Raw genomic sequence first — 20,627 nt, forward strand, 5'->3', positions numbered from 1 at the left:
TTGCAGGGACTTCCACAACAGATAAGAGGATTTTAGATTATTCTTATGCATCTCTCACACATTCCTAGGACTATTCGGTGCCAGTATACTGTAATCATATTTCAAAAAGGATTACATACTTATCATATTAAATAACCTCAGCCTTTCAAACAGCTGTTAAGCAAATCCACATGCACAAGCCGAAAGCATCTTCCATACATCAGTTTTGGAATCAGCGGGGATTAACAAGGGCAAATATTACAATACACTTACCTGAACAGCAGCAACACTGCCTGGGGGAAAGTCTGGAAATTGTTATTCCTGTTAATTTGATTATTGTCTCTCATGGCAACTTTCCCAAAAACCTGCAGGCAGAAATGGGTATCAAAGAATATTTCTGATTCCACCTGATATCATTTTGTCCAAATGTACAGTAGGCATAATTCCTGCAGTTCAAATTGCCCTCAATGCTTAAAAGAAGTCCACTTTCATATGAATAACAATTGCTTCAGATTGTCCCTAGTAAGAAGGCAAATTTGACAAGATGCAGTAAGGATGGTGCATTTGCAGAATAGTTATTTAAGCATTTAGTGTGTCATTTTCTAAATCAGGTATGCATCCTCCCTTGTTCTACTTCAGATTTTATTATTTATCTCTATTATTTGTATTACCCAGTGTCTTGAGGCATCAGCTGAGGTTAAGCCCCATCATGCTAGCTGTTGTATATATTTACAGTAAGAGATAATTCATGGCTTGGAGAACTTACAATCTAAATATACAAGACAGATTTTGACTTGTGTACTGAGGTACAAGGACTTTAAGTGACTTGCCCCATCACATAGGCAGTGGGAGGACTGAATCTATGTCTCTTCAGCTATAGTCCAATGCCTTAACTACAAGATCTTCCTTCCTTATACTCCCTGCATATACTTCCTTCTGTTCAAGGATGGAGGATGTTTGAGAACCAGAAAGCAAAGTCATTTTATGCAACATGTTCCCAACCATGCCCCTCAAACCATAGTTGAGTTTCCTCTGTGCTAAGTTGTTCCAAACTTTTATGTCTTTGGGGATGTAGGAAATCACTTAAGAACTTCTGCACATGGCAATGCTTTTATTAGTATGGACACAGCCACAATGCGTGATTGGAAAGAAGCGAAAGGCAGGCAGTGGGTATGCAGCATAACTACAGAATATATATATATATAAAGGGCTTAGTCCATCTGTCGGTGTGTCCATCTGTGTGCCTGTCCCTAATGCTCTTTGGGGGCATGGCTCCCAGTGGGGTGTGGCTCCAGCCAGTGCTACATCAAGAATGGCCGTCAAAAATGATGGGCAGGATGTGGCTCCAGCAAAGCAGGCCAGGTGGACATGGAGCAAGAGGAGATAGGGCGGGGGGGTGGCATGGAGCGGCACATGGCCGGATGCGAGTGGCAGCAGCACAGGGGGTGGGGGGTGGCAAGCGCAGAGCGCTGAGTGGCAGCAGTGGTGGCTGTGTGTAAGCTCCCCGCCCCGCACTCCTGGGAGGCAGCAGTGGCACAGGGTGGTGCTCTGTCCCCACCTGTTCCCCCTCCCCCTCCATCATTCTTGATGGGCAATTCTCTTGTAAGGTATAACTTCCTTGCAGAAAGTAGAGACCTGAAAAGAATGTTTCTTTCAGCACTTACAGCCTTGATGGCCCTCCAGCCTTACTACCCTCTTGAATTAAGGCACCTCCCTTTGAGCAGACTGATTCTTGGATGTGGCACATGCTCATAAGGAACATGCACTCAGACAGCAACCTGAGCCTGTATCCTAGCCCCTGTATCAGGGCACTTGTACACGTGCTCCGGGGTAGTGCTTTAATTAGACTTAAACTAAAGCTCATTTGATGAGCTTTGATAAAGCACCCCCACCACCATTTTTAAGTGTGGGGACACTGATACACAAAATGCAGGAGGCTGCTGGAGTGCGCTAGTGGCCACACTCCAGCAGACACAAATGGAGTCTGCTCCAATGAGCTGGAATTCAGTGTTTCCACGTGCTGCATTCTGAAGTCTGTACAGACTCTTTCTAAATGCCAACTCTATTCTTCAACAAGAAGTCAGATGGTAGCATGAAGTTATGGCAGAGTTTCCTGCCAGCTCTCCAGAGGTGGTGAGACCAGCTCCTCCTGTCTGACCTGTTAGCTCTACCTCACCTTCTCAGAGCTATGGCTGACCTATGCAGTTAACAGCTCTATACCAAGTTATATCATGAGTTACTACAGGAGACCCTCGATATTTGCAGATTTGGCATTCACAGTTTCAAATATTCACAGTGCACCAAATATTCCCCACACAGCATGATGACACTTTCTTACAGTGCCGGTGGTGTCTGCAGGAGCTCTGTACTTGCCACTGCTACCGTGCTCCTGCCACCGCCAGCATAGCCATGCCCCGCCCCCAGCCGCCAGGGACACACACCATTCGTGAATGCAGATAACGTTCATGAACGCAGTAGAGTATTTGCAGATTTTGCCATTCATGGGGATCTCTAGAACATATCCCCCGCGAATGGCAAGGGTCTCCTGTACTACCCTTTCTGTTTTCATACACCACCTAGACTTAGCACACCATTTGCCAAACTCCAATCTAAGATCCTTGCATGCTGTATTTTATTGTGTGACAGTTGGAATTACCTGCATTCCGATTACAGCATAGATGAAAAACAGCATAGCTATCAGAAGAGCAACATACGGCAGAGCCTAAAACAATGAAAAAGACCTTTATTATTTTTTGGTAATTTTGATATGGAGAATTTTTTTCCTGAATTCAGCTGCATCACACAGATTTATCTAATATTTCACTTCAGGAAAAAAGTTTTCAAGTCATTTGTCATTTTCAATACTCTTCCATGTACAGTGGGCTTGCAATTAGAGCTTATGGTCTAAATCTCTCCTGTGAGAGATTTGTTATGCACAGAACAAGTGGGCAGAGGCAATGAGGTAACAGTAACTAGGCACTGATTGCAAAGGCAGACCTGCTAAGGCCCTTGTCCCAGTGTAGTTTAGAGCAGTTTGGAAGCTGCTGTAACTTCTGCCAGTGAAACATTCATTCTTATTCAATCATATGGCAGTTGCGAATTGAGCCAATGCAGTTGGGCTTCATACCCTCCTACTCTTGAGATACAGCTTTTCCCCCTGCTTTCAGAAGAGAGAGGCAGTTTATGCTAGATGAGAGCTTTCCTATACTAAAGAAATCCTAAACTGCCTGCCAGTTCTCTACTCGTGCATTTACAGACGTACCTTTGTCTGCTCCGATGCACCAGAAATCCAGCGCATCAGAGCAGACTTAATAATGAAGTCCATGGAGCATGCAAACTGATGCACCCGGCACTACTGCATCACATGCATTTGCATCAATGGCGAAATGCATGTCAGCACCAAGAAAACAGTGGTGGTGTGCTATGAAACTAAAACATCTTCAATGTGTTTTAATTCAAAAGTGCACCATGGTCCTTTTGTAAGCACTGATGTGCATTTTGCCATTTATACAAATGTGTGGGACACAGTACCAGACACTTTTAAAAATGCCCAGCACTGCACTGAATGCACGTGTACAAATGTCCAGACTTCACATTCATTACGGTATGCATGATAAAGATCAATATGGGCACATCTACACATGCTGATTTAAGGCACTTTAGCCTGATTTAAGGTGCATTAAGGGCACATGTCTACACGTGTGTGCCCTTAATGCACCTAAAAGTGTCAATTTTAGATTATTTGTGACTAAATTTGATACCTGCAAAAGCAGATATCAAATAGAGTGCAAATAGCTAAAATGCATTAATGCATATGTAGATGCATTAAGGGGCATTAACTCTGTGTATGGACTGACATGGGACTAACTTTAGGCAGTCCATGGGACTAACTTTAGTCCCATGTCAGTCCGTGCACATAGCGTTAATGTGCTTTAACGCATGCATGTGTAGACATGAGTCAATCACCTTAATGTGCATTAAGCTAATGTGCATTACATTTAGGCATGTGTTTAAAATGCACCTAAATGCATGTGTAGACACACCTTATATGGTTAAAATCTCTTTTACATAACCGTAACATTTGAAGATTCACAAGCCTTCTTCTAAGAATTTCTTTTTTCAACATGCCATCATCTGGCCTGTTTGCCAACATGTTTACTGTAGAAATATGATCTACATAAATATATCATTCTGTTCAGTTTACTGTGCAAGTGAACAGAAAAATATCTAATGCCACTTTTACACACTAGAACGTTTCTAATTGTCACCATAACAGACAAAATTGCAAGACTAAGGGTGAAATCTTGGACTTCAACATCAGTCACAAAACTTCTACCAATTTCAGTGGGAACAGGATTTTACCTAAGTCCTCTCATTTTCATGTAATTGCCAGTAAATCAATTGCAAGAGAACTATCTTTACTTTCAATTAAAAACAGATTTAAGGTGAGTTTACTGACCTGAAATGACTTAATAAATGTCCACAATAAAGTACGGATTCCTTCACCCCTACTGAGAAGCTTCACCAGTCGCATTACCCGGAAGAGACGGAAAAAAGTGATGGAGATTCTAGCGCTGTCTTCAGAGTTCTGAAGGGTATCATGGAGAAGTCAAATCAAATACAGAGCACGGCATGCAACACTTTCAGAAACAACATCAAATGCAAAGTAAGAGAGGTAAGATTTGAAAAATGTATCTGTAGGGCCTTTTCATGTTTATAAGCACGATATGAAAGGAAAAATTACATGCTAAAAACACAGGACCTTTAGAAATGCCTCACACATCACATGCATTTCCAAGTTTTTCAAGTTTGTTAATAGGATCATGTTGGGTTTGTTTGTAGCAGAGTTCAATAGTACATTGACAATGAATGCAAACCACTGCATACACCTTTCAAGTAGGAGAGTTATGAAGAATACAGAAAAATCAGTGGAAGATATAGACATGGTAAAAGAATAAACTCAAGTAGAGATAAAACCACTGGGGTCACTTTACTAATCTTACCCCAGACTCATCAGTTGTGACTGTTTCAGTTGGCTTTGGCTTTAAAAAATTAAGAATATTACATATTAAAATAAAATTTAAAAAAAAGTCAGTGTTACCATAAAAAGGAGGAAGGCCTTTTTTTATTTCTAAACGTAAATTAAGCTTTTTTTTTTGTTGAAAAATATACTTCTTGGATATTCTTATTTAAAATGCCTTTCAGCATTTCATGTTGCATTGCCGATGGAATCATACACAAAGCATACTATGAAAAAGCTAAGACAAGTCACTGGAAAATAAAGAATAACTAGAATAGAGCCTGCTTCTACTCCTAAATCAGCCAATGAGAACTTTGGCATTGACTTCCAGGAGAGAAAGATGCTTCACACTGTGGAAATAAGCAGTAAATAAAACTAGAGACAAAAGCTTTTGTCAAAGCTGGATTTCTCAGTCTCTTTTACACTACTCTTCTTTGAGGTTTAATTAATCATTCACTGGTTTGTCCAACCATATGCATATAATTAGACTTTGATAATATCATGTTAAAGTAAAGGGATTCACTAAGCTATTTAACCATATTATTCATTCCTCAATATTCTGCTTGGCAGTGCCTAACTACTCTGCTACAGAGATAAGCTATCATTCATAGCACAGTTGATATTTTAAGACTGCTTCTGTTTTAAGCTTTGATGCTGATGATAAAGAACTGTATTCTTATCCAGGCAGGTTTTAAGTTTGATTTTTAAATGGGTATGCTAGAACTTAAAGGAACAAGTGCTATCTGGAATAGCTCTAACAACTTACATGGGATCAAACACAGGTCTGAAAACCATGGGTAAAATTCAAGGCTAGACTGACTTCCATCTCTACAAGGAAGTGAAAAACCATGCAGAGATTTCACATGTGGAGCTTTCCCCAGACAGTTCCCTGAAATGTATAAAACTTTCCACGTGTCCCTCATTTTAGGCCTCCCTGGCAAAAATAAAAGTCAAAGCTTATTCCTGAAGATGAGCAGAAGTTTCACTTTTGGAACCCACAGATCCCTAGCAAATTCATGGACACTACTCACAGCTTCCCTGAAGACTGGGCATGCTGCTCTTCCTGGAGTTTTTAGGTAAGGAAGGATGCACTACAATAGAAGCTGCTACAAACTTTTTGAAGGCTCCCCTAATGAGTTTCCCTCATATGGCTCTATTTTTGTACTCGCCTCTCCACTTGTGGTTCCCAAAGCTACAGTGCTTACCAAAAAGAACGGTACAATTAATTTCTCCTGCAGCACAGGATCCTCTCTGCTTGCAGCTACTGGGCCCCAATCCACCCATCTGTTCACAATTACCCATGGACAATTTTGCTGATGTCAACAAGACATTTTGGGTCTGTCTGGTTTGCAGACAATGAGGTTAGATGGGATAAGGGAAAGCAGAATTTTCAGTACTATGTTCAAACCTTTTGTTGCACAGGTGAGGGACACATTCTGCCTAAAACTGATTTTGTAACCTTTACAAAGTGCATTTTTAGAACCCCTAATATATGGGACTTTTTATTCATAAGGCAAGATTCAGTTCTTAATATGCTTAGATGTGCTGGAGGGATGCATATGGGCCTCACTACAGTTGGATCCCCTGGAGGAATAGTGTTGGCTGTGTCCTAGATTCTTCTAGGAAACCATGTGCTGAAGCAGAACCGCTGGGAAAAGTGCAGGATGCTCCACAGTGCACTGTACACCTGATGCACCTCCTTTCAGTTGGTTGATATCCAAGAGGTCACCAGGAGGCATGCAACAGAAGAAGCCAGCCTACATGCATACCCTAGTCATCTACAGTGCTTTTGCATTAAGGCTGGTACAGAAAGGTGTGTCTCTGTATGAGCAAAGATTGCAGGTTTCTCTGGAATAACACTGTATTATTCCAAACAAGCTGTATGGAGGACAGAGGCTCATGTAACCCCCCTTTTTTTCACTAAGACAACTTCTGAGGCCCACAGAAAAGAATCCCAGTCTCCATTTTTCTCAGTATTTCCCAATCCTTTCCTTGCAGAAACAGCCTTGCATATTTAAATGGTCATAAGCCTACGTGAAACGATTCTTAGATCTGAATGCAACAGGCTTTCATTCTGCATCAGCAGGCCAAGCCACCCTCTCCCCACTCTCTCCCCACCTACTGGAAAAGTCCCTGGCTCCTACCCTGGGGGTCTTTAAGATAAGGCTTGACAATCACCTTGCTGGGGTCGTTTGACCCCCGTACTCTTTCCTGCCTTGACAGGGGGTCGGACTTGATGATCTGCTCAGGTCCCTTCTAACCCTAGAAACTGTGAAATTATGAAACTATGAATTTAATAGAGATCAGAATAAGAGGGTCTGATAGACATTTGCTAAGAATCTACAGGTGATTCACTAAAAATCTACTGCAAATTTAATAATCATCTGTATTGTGGCTGTAGCAGGGATCTAATAATTTATTACAATTGGAAGGAAGTCCAACAACCAGGAGAAATGTTTTCAAGTTCTATTAATTTCTCTAGGACTTTCCATAAAGACACATGCATTTTATATAAAATGAATCTATAAGTTCAGAGTGTCCTCTGAAGAATCATCAGAACAAATCTTGGTCTTCACTACAAAAACATTAAACTGACATAACTATGCCAGAGATCCTCCTGGTTGGGATGCATCTTATACCACCAAACTGGAGTGGTTTTGCTTGCACGAGTTATTCTAGTTCCCTGAACAAAATAAGCTACACTTACAAAGGCCTTTTTTTGTCAATATCTACAGGAGGCCTTTTGCTAATAGAAAAGTGTCATTAAAATGGCATCCAGAACCAGAAGAATACATGCCTATATACATGGCTGCTCTGTAGGGTTCTGGTAATTTCTGAAATCTAAAATATAGCACCCAAAACAAAGATTCTAGAGTATCTACAGGTTATTTAAAGGAATACTACCTAATTGCTACATGCTACATAAATGCTAATTGAGGACTAGATTCTGTCCTCAGATATCTGAACAAACATCATTAAATACAGCACTTTGTAAAATCAGATAGTGTCTACATGCTTTAAGCATTTGTAAAAAAACACAAGAAAAAGGTTAAAAGAACACTGATGCAAGATAACTACTGTATCAGAAGTTCACTGAACATTTTAAAAAGTAGAAGTGAACCATGCAAATATAAAACAATAAACAATCCAACAAAAATATCGTGAAGGATCATTGAATTCAGAAATAAATCAATAAAGTAACTTAAATCAACCACAAATCTATACTGACATGTGTGGCTCATCAAAATATCAGTTTGGTTGTTACTTATGGAAATAATGGCTTTCTTTGACAAAAGAGCCCTAGCACTACGCCAATTCATGCCACTTAGCTTTTTCACACAATGCTGATTTTGCCTCCATTTAAATCAGTGGGGGATTTTCTACATGCTTCACTGGGAGCAGGACTGGGCTCCAAATATACAAGTAAAAGGATTAGGATATTAAAGTGCAATAGGAAATATAAACATTAGCTCTTGGGGGATTGTGTTTAATAACTTTTTAATACATTCAGTTATTGAAAATGATGTACAGGGAAGTAAGATACTTTTCAATATTGATTATTAAAGATACTATCCATGGCCACTGTATTGGAGAGTAGTTTTGAGAATCCACATTTTCTACATATTATCACTTCAATTACCACCCCTGAATGGCAAGACTGAGATTTTATTAGATTGCCAAATGTGTACAGTACTGCTGCAGGTATTCAGGAGGAGGTAGATATAAGATCCCTTAAGATTTTTTGTCTCATCTAAAAGTCAATGGATATATTTGTATATGCATACAACCACTTCTCATAATTTACCTTTTCACCAGTTTCCTTAGGATACATGATCTTTATCCTTTGTTTATGACAGCTAATCTACTACTGTTAGAGAGGATTATGATGTCATAGACAAGGGATTATGAATTATAGATACTGGTGAGAACAAGTCAGGGTTGAAAGGGAAAAATATGTCTTTACAAATAATCACTAGTGTAGAGCTGGGGTCACTGAAATACACTTCTGCTGAAATGTTGTTTTTCACCTCATGGGGGCAAAAACCTTCAACTTCTGGCCCTCAGAGGCCAAGTACTTTCAATACCAAAGCTTTAAAGGAAGAGCCTTTTGTATCCAATCTCTCTCACACATTTGTAACGTCAGTTACTACATCATCTAGGTACCCACTCCAATTAATGGAACTATGCACAGCGTACTAAAGATACATCTATAAGCAAGAAGTTCACTGAAAAACAAAGGTTTTGGGCAGGGCACAATGTGATTCTTTTAACCAGGGTGCAAGTTTGAAGGACTATTTCCTACAAGCACCCTGTTTGTTACAATGTGCATCAACTGTTCTGGTTTAACTAGTAGATTATAGTAATCCAACTTCCCAAGAACCATGAGTATTGCCTGCTATACCGCTGCTAGGTTTGGTAGGTTTTGTGTATTTGAAACTACCAACTGTACTAGATTACAGCAACATGTCCCCAAGGAGACAGGCACATATCTCCAGGGACTGCAATCCAAGATGACTGCACATAACTAAAACTTTCACTTCCTTTGAGGTTTGGTTTACCCGTATTACAACATCTGTTGAGCATAAGCCTGTGGAACAGGAAGTCTATTCAATGAGCCAGTTTTGCCTACACTGATTGCCCTATAGGCTCACTGGATTTATACAAGTATTCATGAGGGCCTAATATAGCTTTTCTATAGGTCATGATACAACTACAAAAGGGGCCTGAACTGGTGAAACACATAATTTTATACTTAATGTTGAACACAAATTTAAGTTCACCTGGGGATAATACTTTCTTAGAATGTGCTTACATTTTGAGTGACTCAGTATCCACTTCAGCAATTTTCTTCTTCAAGAAAGAGTAAATGATAACAAACCTTTCCTCTTGACTCACAAATCCAACCTGCTTTACAATCTGCTTAAATTAATACTTCAAGGTCAGGCATCTAGTTGTTGTATATAAGGAATTAAACATATTTCCCAAGATAACGCCTTATATTCTATATCAGGGTTTCCCAAAGTTTTGTTCAGGGAGGGCCATTTAATGGGTGAGATATGCTAGGGGACAGACATATCATAATATGCCTTCATATAAAAAGTTACAATAAGGGAATTCAGCATCATTGTTTAATTCAAGCTTGAGTGGAATTTACGCAGCTGACTTTTCTTGCTGATAATTTGAGGTAACCAAACTGCAACTCTTTATGTGCTGCAAACAAACACTTCACAAGCTGCACGTGGCCCAGACACCATGTTTTGGGAACCCCTATTCTACAATCCACATACTGCAGTGTAAGTAAAGCTTCAAATAAACATATTTTGGAAATGCATGTTTTAAGCTATAATATATCAAATTGCAAACAATGTACAACTGATTGAATCAGGCATTGGAATCAAACTGCAAGTCTGTGTTGAAAATAAAAAAATGTGGGGCTAGGCAGTGAATGTTAGTACACAGTGGAGAACAAATGTTTCTTGTTATGGCCATATGCCAAAGGACACTACATCTATGCCAAGGCATGACATATTAGTTTACTGATAATTGCTAAAACAGCAGGAAACATCTGAGTTACAAATACATGGTGGCAATCATGCAGGTTAAAAAAGCATTCAGGTTGCTAAAACATCTTTTAAAACATGAAGGGTGACCTCAGTTTCTAATAAAAGTGTAATAGCAGTGATTATATCAAGTAGATTTTTTTCACAGTATTACAGATGCTGTCTATGCTCCACATTCAAAAACCACTCTGTCCTCAGCATTTCTTCTTAGTTTAAGAAGCTCCTTGGTAAGTGTACTGGCTGTTTTGGGTCCCATTTAGAGGAACCTAACTCTCTGCATCTCCTAAGCCAGGTGACTGGATTTCACTGTAGTGATCAAATGCCTAAAGGCTAGATACTGTCATGCTTAACCGTTAGGCTAAGTACAGACATTCAAAAAGCCCAAGCCTGAATTGATTCAATCTTTGCAGATTAGTCTAACCTGCACAGATTGAGCTGGCAAGCAAGTGACTAGACATTCACTTTTGATTCTGGAAATGCAGACACATGCCTGCAGTGGCCCAGGCTAGAAGCCAGGGATCACTAGAGTGAGCCCTCCCTTCCCTTCTACAGTGGCCTGAAGGCTAGAAGGAAGCTGAGCTGGGGGGAAGGGAGGTACAGCCAGGCCCCAGGTGGTCTGACTATGATTGGGGAGGGGTTTAAATCTCAGGGTTTAAACCTCAAGCCTGAGTATGATTGGGGAGGGGTTTAAACAGCAGCCCCTGTCATGGTGTCCCAGGGAACGCAAGCCTCTTATCAGTGCAGGGCTGCACTATAGGTGGGAGCAGAGCAGGCACAGCTCCTACAGCCTGTACAGGTGAGTGGTGGTGGCAGTGGTGCTGGGAAGGGTAGCTACAGGGGCTAAGGTGAATTTTTGGGTGGCCATACCCCTCCAAGCTCCCCCTAGCACTGCCACCACTTTTAGCCTCTCATAGCCACCCCCCCGAGACCCACCACTGCCACACACCCTGCACAGGCTATAGCAGCTCTCCCTGCCCCACTCTCACCCACAGCACAGCCCCCAAACTGGGAAGAGGTTTGTGCTCTCCAGAACACCATTGGCTCCAGCAGCAGGGGTGGCATCATGGCCAGATGCTGGCTGGCATGGACTCCTCAGGCGAAGTGGGCAGAGAGGGGATTTATTTCTCTCTTCCTCCCCTCCCCCTGGACAGACCCTGGCTGGGGTACAGCAGCTTGTCAGGGGGCACTCAACCTGTTTATCCTCCCGTGGGGAATAAACCCCGTTCCTGCATCCTTCACCACAGGGGGCCACGCTGGCCATTGTCTGGCCACACCCACACCCCTGTCACTGGAGTGGCGAGGAGGAGGGACCCTGACAGGGGCTGCTATGCCCTGGCCAGGCAGATACCGGCTGGGGTTCCCCAGGGGAAGATGGGAGGGATCTTGTGAACAATTCTCACCCCCTCACCCCTTTGCCTCAGGCAGCTGCCCAGGGCCCACTGGAGCAGCAACCAGGGTGAAATACCAGGTGGGGACCTGTGCAATTGGGAGATGGGAGGGAGGGGGGGATAATTCTCCCCTCACCCCTTCACTTCAGGCAGCTGCTCTGGGTCAGCATCTGGCCATGCCCCCCACCACTTGAGCAGCAAGGGTGGTTGGGGATGGAAAATGCCTGACAGGGGCTGCTTTGCCCCAGCCAGGCAGCCCCCATCTGGTGTCCTGTGGTGGGAGAGCGGAGGAAGGGGGGAATAAACCCCCATCCTGCCCCCTTTGCCTCAGGAGGCCATGGTAGGCCAGCATTTGCCCACGCCTCTGCCCTTGCTCTGGCTAGAGAGCAGATGAGCAGACAGCAAAGCCCAGCTCAGGGATGCACAACATGCTGGGATGCTGGGGGACTCTGATTTCACTTAAACCAGGAAGGGGTCTGGGACAAAAGTTCCGTAAACCAGTCTGACCTAAATCAGTTAAGTCTGATACTACATTCAACCAGGTTCATCTTAAACAAGTTTGGGCAATTTTGAAGCTGGTTTATGTACACCGAACTTCTGTGCTGTTACAGATTTAAAACCAATTTCTGATCACTTAAACCAATTTATGTGTATCTTCTGTCCCTAGCCTTAGGCACCTAATTCCTTTATTGGATCTCTCCAAATATCTAATATCTAATTGCAAATGGATAGATGCAAAGCACCTATTTGCATGAGCAATCATCTAAGGCCAGATTCTGCTACCTGCGGTCATACTGGGTGCATCTAAAAATGCCCTTTACTGCAGAGTTGACTAATTCGCTCCACAGTAAAGTGTTACCATCTACACGTGCACCAGTATTAGAGTATAGTAAATTATTTAACTCCACTGTAAGATATTACTGTCAACGACAGGGGGTGCCCAATGCTGCCACCCGGAGCCCAGGGCCTGCACTCCCAAGCCTGCTGCCAGCCCAGGGCTGCTTCACCTTGGCTCAAATTGCTGCTGCCCCAGATGCACATGTAGATGCTGCCCCCAGGAGCAGCTGACTCCAGCTCATACTGCTCCAAAGTTGTTGCATCATGTTAATTTCATGTGTAGATGCATCCACTGAGTAGTAGCTTACTACACAGATGGTCTCACTCACCTCACTTGGATTACTGGAATTGACCATTTCCCAGGCAGTAAGGGTATGTAGACATTAAGGGAGGTTAGACTGAGTTAAAAATGGCCACCCAATCTAAAGTAATTAGGGATCAAGGGGAGCTAACGGGGGGAGGGGAGGGGTTTGGAGGGCAGCAAGCAGGCTCAGGGAGGATCAGGGGGCAGAGAGAGTTTGTGGGGAAGCCGTTGGGAGTTCCAGAGTCTACTGGTGTCTGCAAGGGGGATTTGGAGGAAAGCAGGAATCCATGGGGGAGTTGGTGGGGTCTGGGAAGTTTTGGGGGGAGGATGGGGAGGATCTTTCCCCCACCCCTGGGACCAGGGGCTATTTTTGGCCTCCTGACCCCTACCTTCAGATGAACTATCCTTGCCATGCCACCTGCTCCTTCCCACAGCCCAGCTTACTTCCTCCTCTCCCAGCACTGGCAAACACCAGTAAAACCAGCACCTGCAGCAGCATGCAGAATGGGGGGTGGGCTCAGTGGGGTGGGGAGTAGCTGGTCCATGCTGGGGGCTGATCCATTTGAGAGTTGGGGGGAGAGGCCAGGAGGTTAAAATAGCAGTGCCGGAGGGGGGGAGGTAGGTAGGAAAAGCACAGCCCTGGGGCTAGGGCTAACAGCTAGGCTTTCTCAGCCCCAGGGCTGTGCTGGGAACTGTAGAGAAGTTCAGTTAAATCGTCTTGTTGGACCCAATCTAAGTTAGACTATCACAGAGGTACACTTAACTTAAACTGGGTCAGCCATTTTTAGAGCAATCTAATTGTCCTGAACTTCTGAACAGTTCGCACTTAGATCCATTTAACTAGGGATCTAAGCATAAGGTCCACACCTGAGTGGAATAAGTTAGATTGGGTTGGCTATTTTTAACATGATGTAACCTCCTTGAACATCTGTATGTACAGTAAAGGGTTCATAATCTAGCTCATTGGTACATGTGTTGATTGGAGGCTTCCTGGGCACAGCTGTCCAAGAATTTACAGATGTGAAAATGAGTGAATAATAACTAAAAGTCTGGGTCTCAAATAGCCATAAATCATGATGAATTCTGGTGAAGCCAGTGAGGAAAACCATGACTATATTTAAGTCAATGGAAACTTTATCACTATAATAAAATGAGTACAAATGAGGTCAGAATCAAAATCTAAACAGAAATCTACAGATCCCTTCTCTGTTCTGCTTGTCTTATAAATAATTTGCAGTCTAAACTTACAGATATAAGTCACCACTATGCTACTGAAAGCCCTGAAATGATAAGAATACAATTTTATGCCTACAGAACTGAGAGGAAAATTCTGTTCCTTTGATACATCTTTGTGGCTTGTCATATAGCTATGCTCCATGGCTGTCTGCAAGGGGAAACTGGAAAATCTGCCTTTTACAGAGTTCAAGATGAATGGCATTTAGTGGAAGAGTCAGAGTAGAGTTTATAGGTGCTCTCACTGTAGGCGCTTTATCAGTAAAGCCTTTAAGAAGTGCTAAACTTTAAGTATATGGGTTGTCCTACTGACACTGATAAAGGAGATACACATAAAACCAGGCAAGATAAACCTTCATTTTTTTCAACATTTTAGCAGCTGGTGAACAATCATATGTGACTATCAAACATTTTTTAAAATGCACGTGAATGAATAATTCTCATATTTGCTGGTAGGGACCTAAAGTGAGCATGCTTTCAAGTCATCCTCTGGTCATCCAAACTGTTTTTCCGCAAACAAATATGAAATATACAAGATCCTTTTTAGAACCATTAAATCCAAATGTTTCCAGCTGTTACATTTCAGGAATATTTATCCTTTATTATTTGTGATTTAATTACATATGTTCTAACTGCAGAATGAGGTGACCAGGTCTGATAGCTCAGTCATTGCTCTGTGATTTTCTTTGTCAAGTGAAAAGGAACTTTTTAGATGACCAAAGATCTCTTGCATGTACCATACGAACACATGGGACACATGCGTGAACTTGGTGAATATAAAAGGTGGACAAAGACAAAAAATTATATGGCCTTTAGTAGTGGTTTTAATTTGTAAACTGCTACACTGTATAAATGTATATATTTATTTAAGTATACTTGCCTCTAAACATTTCTAAAAATAAAATGAATATGAAAACTAGTTAGGTGGCAGAAAAAAAGCATCAGTAAAAGGAAGGGGTGTTAAATGACAAAGTTAAACCAAGAAACAAAACTGTGAATTGCATAGTTCCAAAATATATGTTGCTCTGCAGCTACTGTATAACAAGATTCCTCATGGGTTTTCCCGGCCATAGGTTTGATGGTGCAGGCTGCTGAGCACTCTGAACTCCCAATGATTTCAACTGGAATTGACAGTGTTCAGTACTTTATAAAACAAAAGTTTTATACTACAAAACAAAGTTTTCTTCTGGACATAGTGGGTGCATCTATACATGCATGTTAATGTGCAGTAGATTATTTTACTGAACATTAAAGTATCATGTAAAAACTGTGACATTACGCTAATGCGCTGTAAAGTAGTCTCCTGTGCATTAAGCATCACTAAAAAGCATGAAAACGTACCACTGTGCTTTAGCGCAGTCTAATGTGCATTAATTTAGTATTTCACATTGGAGGTAGTAAACTTAGTGCACATTAGAAAAGCCACAATAATAAATACATGTGTAGACACACTCACTTGTGACTAAGTTAAGAGGACCCCAAGAGCCACCTCATGGCATCATATATAATGTTATAACACCCTTAAATTAAAAGACAATAATGAAAAAGCAAAATAGAGAGATGACATCTAATATTACCATCTAGGTGACACTGAAATTAGAGACCTACCCACTCACTCATACAAACTGGGCTAGATACAAATGTCGCACTGCTACAAACTGGGAGTTACTCCACTGACAGTCAGAGCTATTTGACTTTTAAACTGACACAGGTCAGAAAGTTGCCTCATTGCATCCATAGCATGAAACAATTTCTACGTGCATATGTAAAGGAATGTGCAGCTGGTCCATGGGTCTGAATGACTTCACTACCTTGTAAGGTATGGAATATTTTTAAGTCTATGTCTATTCTGAGCCAGAACTATAATTGCCCCAGAGCAAACTCCTCACACAGATATGATTTACACTGCTGAAGAGCAACTGATACTGCTGCTGCAGCTTATTTATTCTATTTCTATATTGAGTTAAGCTACATGCCTCAGTGTAAATAATGTCTAACCTAGCGGCTTGTGCAGAAACTGTCACAATGGTGTCTGAAATCTCAATAAAGACATGGCCGATATACCACTATAGCTGAACTATAGATATTTTAGTATCTTTCTCGTTGTTAGACTAAAAAAACAGTGCTAAGAATGACACATTTAAGGTTGGCGTTTAACGGTATTAATAAAAGAATTCTGAAAATATTGACACTGAATATTAAAAGCGTTAATCAGTTGCATGACACTAACAAGGTAAAAATATCACAAACAATAGCCATATGAAAGCGGGGGGGGGGGTTGGGGGGGTTATAAACAGTCTGTATTATCAAACATTTCATGTTGGAAATGGGAAATCAAGCCCAGAAATATATCAAAACAGCACCATAGCTTCAACTTTTACAAACAAACAAAGCATAGGAAAGGGTTGTAAAATTTAAAAGCTTACAGAGTTGAAACTGACAATATTTACTCCACAAATCAAACAGTCTGCTGTGCAGTAGTAAAGGATGCCACCAACAAGCATGTTTTGTAGCGAGTATAATAAGAAGATAATAAGAAATGGAAGTGCTAATACTCAAAATCGAAACACAGAATGCAGCATATACATAGAGTAGAGATCACTAGCTTTTTCTCTAGCAAGTTTTCCAGCCAATTGTGTGAATTAGTATAACGTGTAAGTGTTCATAACAAATGAAAGCTTAGCGGTAATAAACTCTACTCACAAGTAATGCTGTCAAAAAAATGTCAACACGGTATAAAACAAAGTGCTGCAATCAACTACAGCTAGCACACACAAACTATTTTTCACTACCGTTCACACTTGCACTTGGACCTTTCGGGGAAGCAGTTTTAGGTGGCCAATGTTTTGTGTACCCCAAAGAAGACACAGAATATACTGTGTGTACAAACTGGTTGACATGTAAGTGCCTGAGCTGAATATGCAATTAAAGTGTTGGATATGTAAATACCAGAAAAGGAGTTATTTGAGAACAAAATCTAGAGGCTGCATTTGAAAATCTGATTCTTGAACAGCAGTTATAATTTGAAAAGTGTCTCTGTAAAAATGATACAATGTTCACCATTAGCATTCACCAGCATTTGGCTCAGAGTTACAGTTTATTCAGTTTACTACCATATAGAAAGTTTTTTCTCTAATGGCCAGATGTGCAAGCTTAATCTGAAACGTGAGATTCAAATTGTGTTTTTCAGCTTTCTACACCATCATTATTGTAGCTTTTTACCCACCGATATGATACAGTAGTAGCTTGTCCTCACTATATATAATATTATTTAGTTAATCTATAAGGTTAAATATAGTCAAAAAGCTTGTTTCTGAATCAATTCAATCATTGCAAGTTAGTCTAAACTATGTAGATTGAATTGATAAGCAAATGAACAGACATTCAGTTTTGATTCCAGAAATGCAGCCACATGCCTGTCATGGCTCAGGCAGAAGCCGGGGTGCTAGAGTATGCCTCCCTGCTCCGCGGAAGCAAATAGCTTAGGCTAAGGCTAATCCACCAGCCCTGAGTGTGGTAGTTTGCAGGGAAGGTGCAAAGCATCCTGGAATGCTGAGGGACTGTGAGTTAACTTGAATCTGAAGGGAACCTGGGACAGAAGTTCAATAAACCAATTTAACCTAAATCAGTTAAGTCTGATATTACATCCATCCAAGTTCATCTTAAATTGGTTTTGGCCATTCTGAAAGTGGTTTATGTACACTAAACTTCTGTTGTGCTACAGACCTGAACCAGTTTCCAATCACTTATACTGGTTTATGTATAATTTCTGTCCATAGTCTAAAGGTGCATATCTACCTTGCCTTCTGACTGACTTCAGACTAACACAGATAACTACCTCTCTCTGCTTACAGCAGTGAGTCATGAGTTGGGCCTATCATTTTAAATAATTCTACTAGTACAAATAAAATAAGGTAGGAATTTTTATTATGTAGTAGTCTTGGAATTATTTTGATCGTGGTTATTGGTCAGGTTTAATCTGCTATGTATTCATTTGAAACATCTGCTGCACTACAAAAATATTTCAAATTTTTAGCGAAAATTTGTAAAAACCTTCTGCTATGTTGATAGTTATTTAGGTATTGAAAAAAAATCTCACTGCATCCTGCTAAACAACACATTTATTTTTCTTATCGGGTTTAAATTTGTTTATATGTTTAATTGCATGCCTATCACAGCACTTACCAAATAAACTAGAATCACAGAAGTTTCAAAACTATTCATATTATTGTCTGTTAACAACCACATTCTGAATGTTTAAGCAGCAATGCTGATAGGCTCTCAGCATACCAGAGCAAGACATTTGCTGCACTATTACATTTTTAATAATGTGGTTTACTTGGTCTGAGCATAAGATTTAGATCCAAAACTCCTGGGTACTTACAAGAAATGAGAGGTCATTAGCCATACTAATCTTAAGTCAGGAAGGGCACTGTTACACCTTAGAGACTAACTGGTTCACAGGCACAAACTTTCATAGGTAAAGGCCTACTTCATCAGATACTTTGTCATCCTGCTTTACGTAAATGAACTGAGCAATCCATTAATTCATAAAAATGATGTATTTGACAATTATGCCTGTTTTTTCTTTTCCAGGAATATTTAAAAGAGACTGTGATTATTTCAAATGTATCTGTTAGTCAAAATTATTTGACAAGTTCCATTTTTTTAAACACTGTGACTTGCTATTTAAAAGTCAAAGCACAAATTATTGTTTAAATAAAGCATATGAGTCTGTTTCTGTGATTGACGGGATGTGTGTGAGCCTAACAATCAGGTTTCTAGCATGAAAATAAATTTACAATGTGCTTTCTATAAGCACATGTGCTAATAAAACTTGATTTCAATAATATCCAGAATACATGAAGCAAATGGAGTGGGTTTATGAGAGTTTTTAATTTAATATCGGTTCTCTAAATCATATTTAACTTTAACATTGAGGGCATTTTTACATGTGCCCTGGAGGTGACTCCAAGATACGCTCTAATTAAAACACCCACAGCATCTTATATAGCAGTGTCCCCATGCTTTAAAATGAGATTTAGTTTAGTTGCCCCTGCCACCATTTTGAAGTGCAGGGAGCTGATACACAAGATGCGGAGGCTGGTAGGAGTGTGCTAATTAGCATGCTCCAGCAGACTCAATTAATCGAGTCTGCTCCAATGTGCTGTAATTACAGCATGTGAGATGAGCCTCTCCACACCTCTACAGGCACCCTTAATGATGAAATTTATGTTTTATAGGAATGTAGTAATGCCACTGTGATATTTTCCCCCTTTTCCCTTAAACAAAAAACTAGAAGAATAGCTGCGCTTGGACACTGGCTCTGTCACTGGCCTTGGGTAAGTCATAACTTGAATCTCATTTTCAACATAATTAAAAGCAGGATAATATATGCCATTACTGTATGCACTACTGAATATTTGTTTAGTGCAGATGATGCAAACTGTGTATTTTCACAGGGAAACTAGAGGAGGTTTCGGCAAAGTGAATGACCTGACAAGAAAAAGACATCTCTGGCAAATAGTTTGCAAAAATTCAGGTAACAACAACAAAAATCCTGTAGAAAGCATCTGGGCCAGGCATTCCAGTACTTCTTGAAAAAAGAATAACAGGCAGCTCTTTGTATCTCTTACCATCTCTGGTTAGGCTGTACTCTAAAACTATCAGAGAGTAACTGGGAGGGAGTGGGACATAGAGCTGCCGGAGTCTGCAGGAGCAGCCCTACCTGAGTCAGCCAGAATCTTTCTTTGGGAACCCCAAGAAAAACACAATGGTATAGCAGTTATACCATGCCTGGAAAACAGATTGGGATGGATCTTCAGCAGGCATAAACTGTAAATGCATACTGTATTATTCCTTAGGGACAGAAAGCTTTACTGTCTTTGCCTATCCTGCCTCCCACAACATGGAAGACATGAACATTCAGATCCCCTTCCAAGCCAGGTCTCTTGTGTGAAAGTGTGTGGTTTATTAAACCACTCAGCTATTAGGATTATTTACAATGCCTGATAGTCAGATCAAGTTATCTACCAAAAAATACCAGGTTTAAAACAATAATGTTCAGTAGCATAGGCCTAGAATTATGGTAATTCTGAAGTATATTACATAGCTTATGTGTAGAAAAAATATTTTCGTTGTACTATTATTTTGTGTGAGAGTGTGCATGTATCTTGTTAAAGTTATTGAATAATATTTATTTCACTAGTCAAGTCTTCTATTTCAGGATGTAAATGAACTTAGTTCTAAAAAGGGATTTGTGGGACAAAGTTTACATTTTTGAATTTGTCCATGACAGCAATTAA

General features: G+C 40.7%; 1 protein-coding gene across 1 annotated transcript in view; it reads right to left on the reverse strand.

The window, feature by feature from the left end:
• CACNA1D (calcium voltage-gated channel subunit alpha1 D) overlaps positions 1 to 20,627 on the reverse strand; it is a 247,120-nt gene that overhangs the window by 76,123 nt on the left and 150,370 nt on the right. The window contains exons 29-31 of the mRNA XM_019537015.1: positions 4,439 to 4,567; positions 2,636 to 2,701; positions 253 to 344 (exon numbers count right to left, since the gene is read on the reverse strand). Of these exons, the coding sequence (XP_019392560.1) occupies positions 253 to 344; positions 2,636 to 2,701; positions 4,439 to 4,567 (287 nt within the window). The remainder of the gene's footprint in view (positions 1 to 252; positions 345 to 2,635; positions 2,702 to 4,438; positions 4,568 to 20,627) is intronic.

The sequence above is a fragment of the Crocodylus porosus genome, unplaced genomic scaffold, assembly GCF_001723895.1.
Source record: "Crocodylus porosus isolate Cpor-Errol unplaced genomic scaffold, CroPor_comp1, whole genome shotgun sequence".
Taxonomy (NCBI): domain Eukaryota; kingdom Metazoa; phylum Chordata; order Crocodylia; family Crocodylidae; genus Crocodylus; species Crocodylus porosus.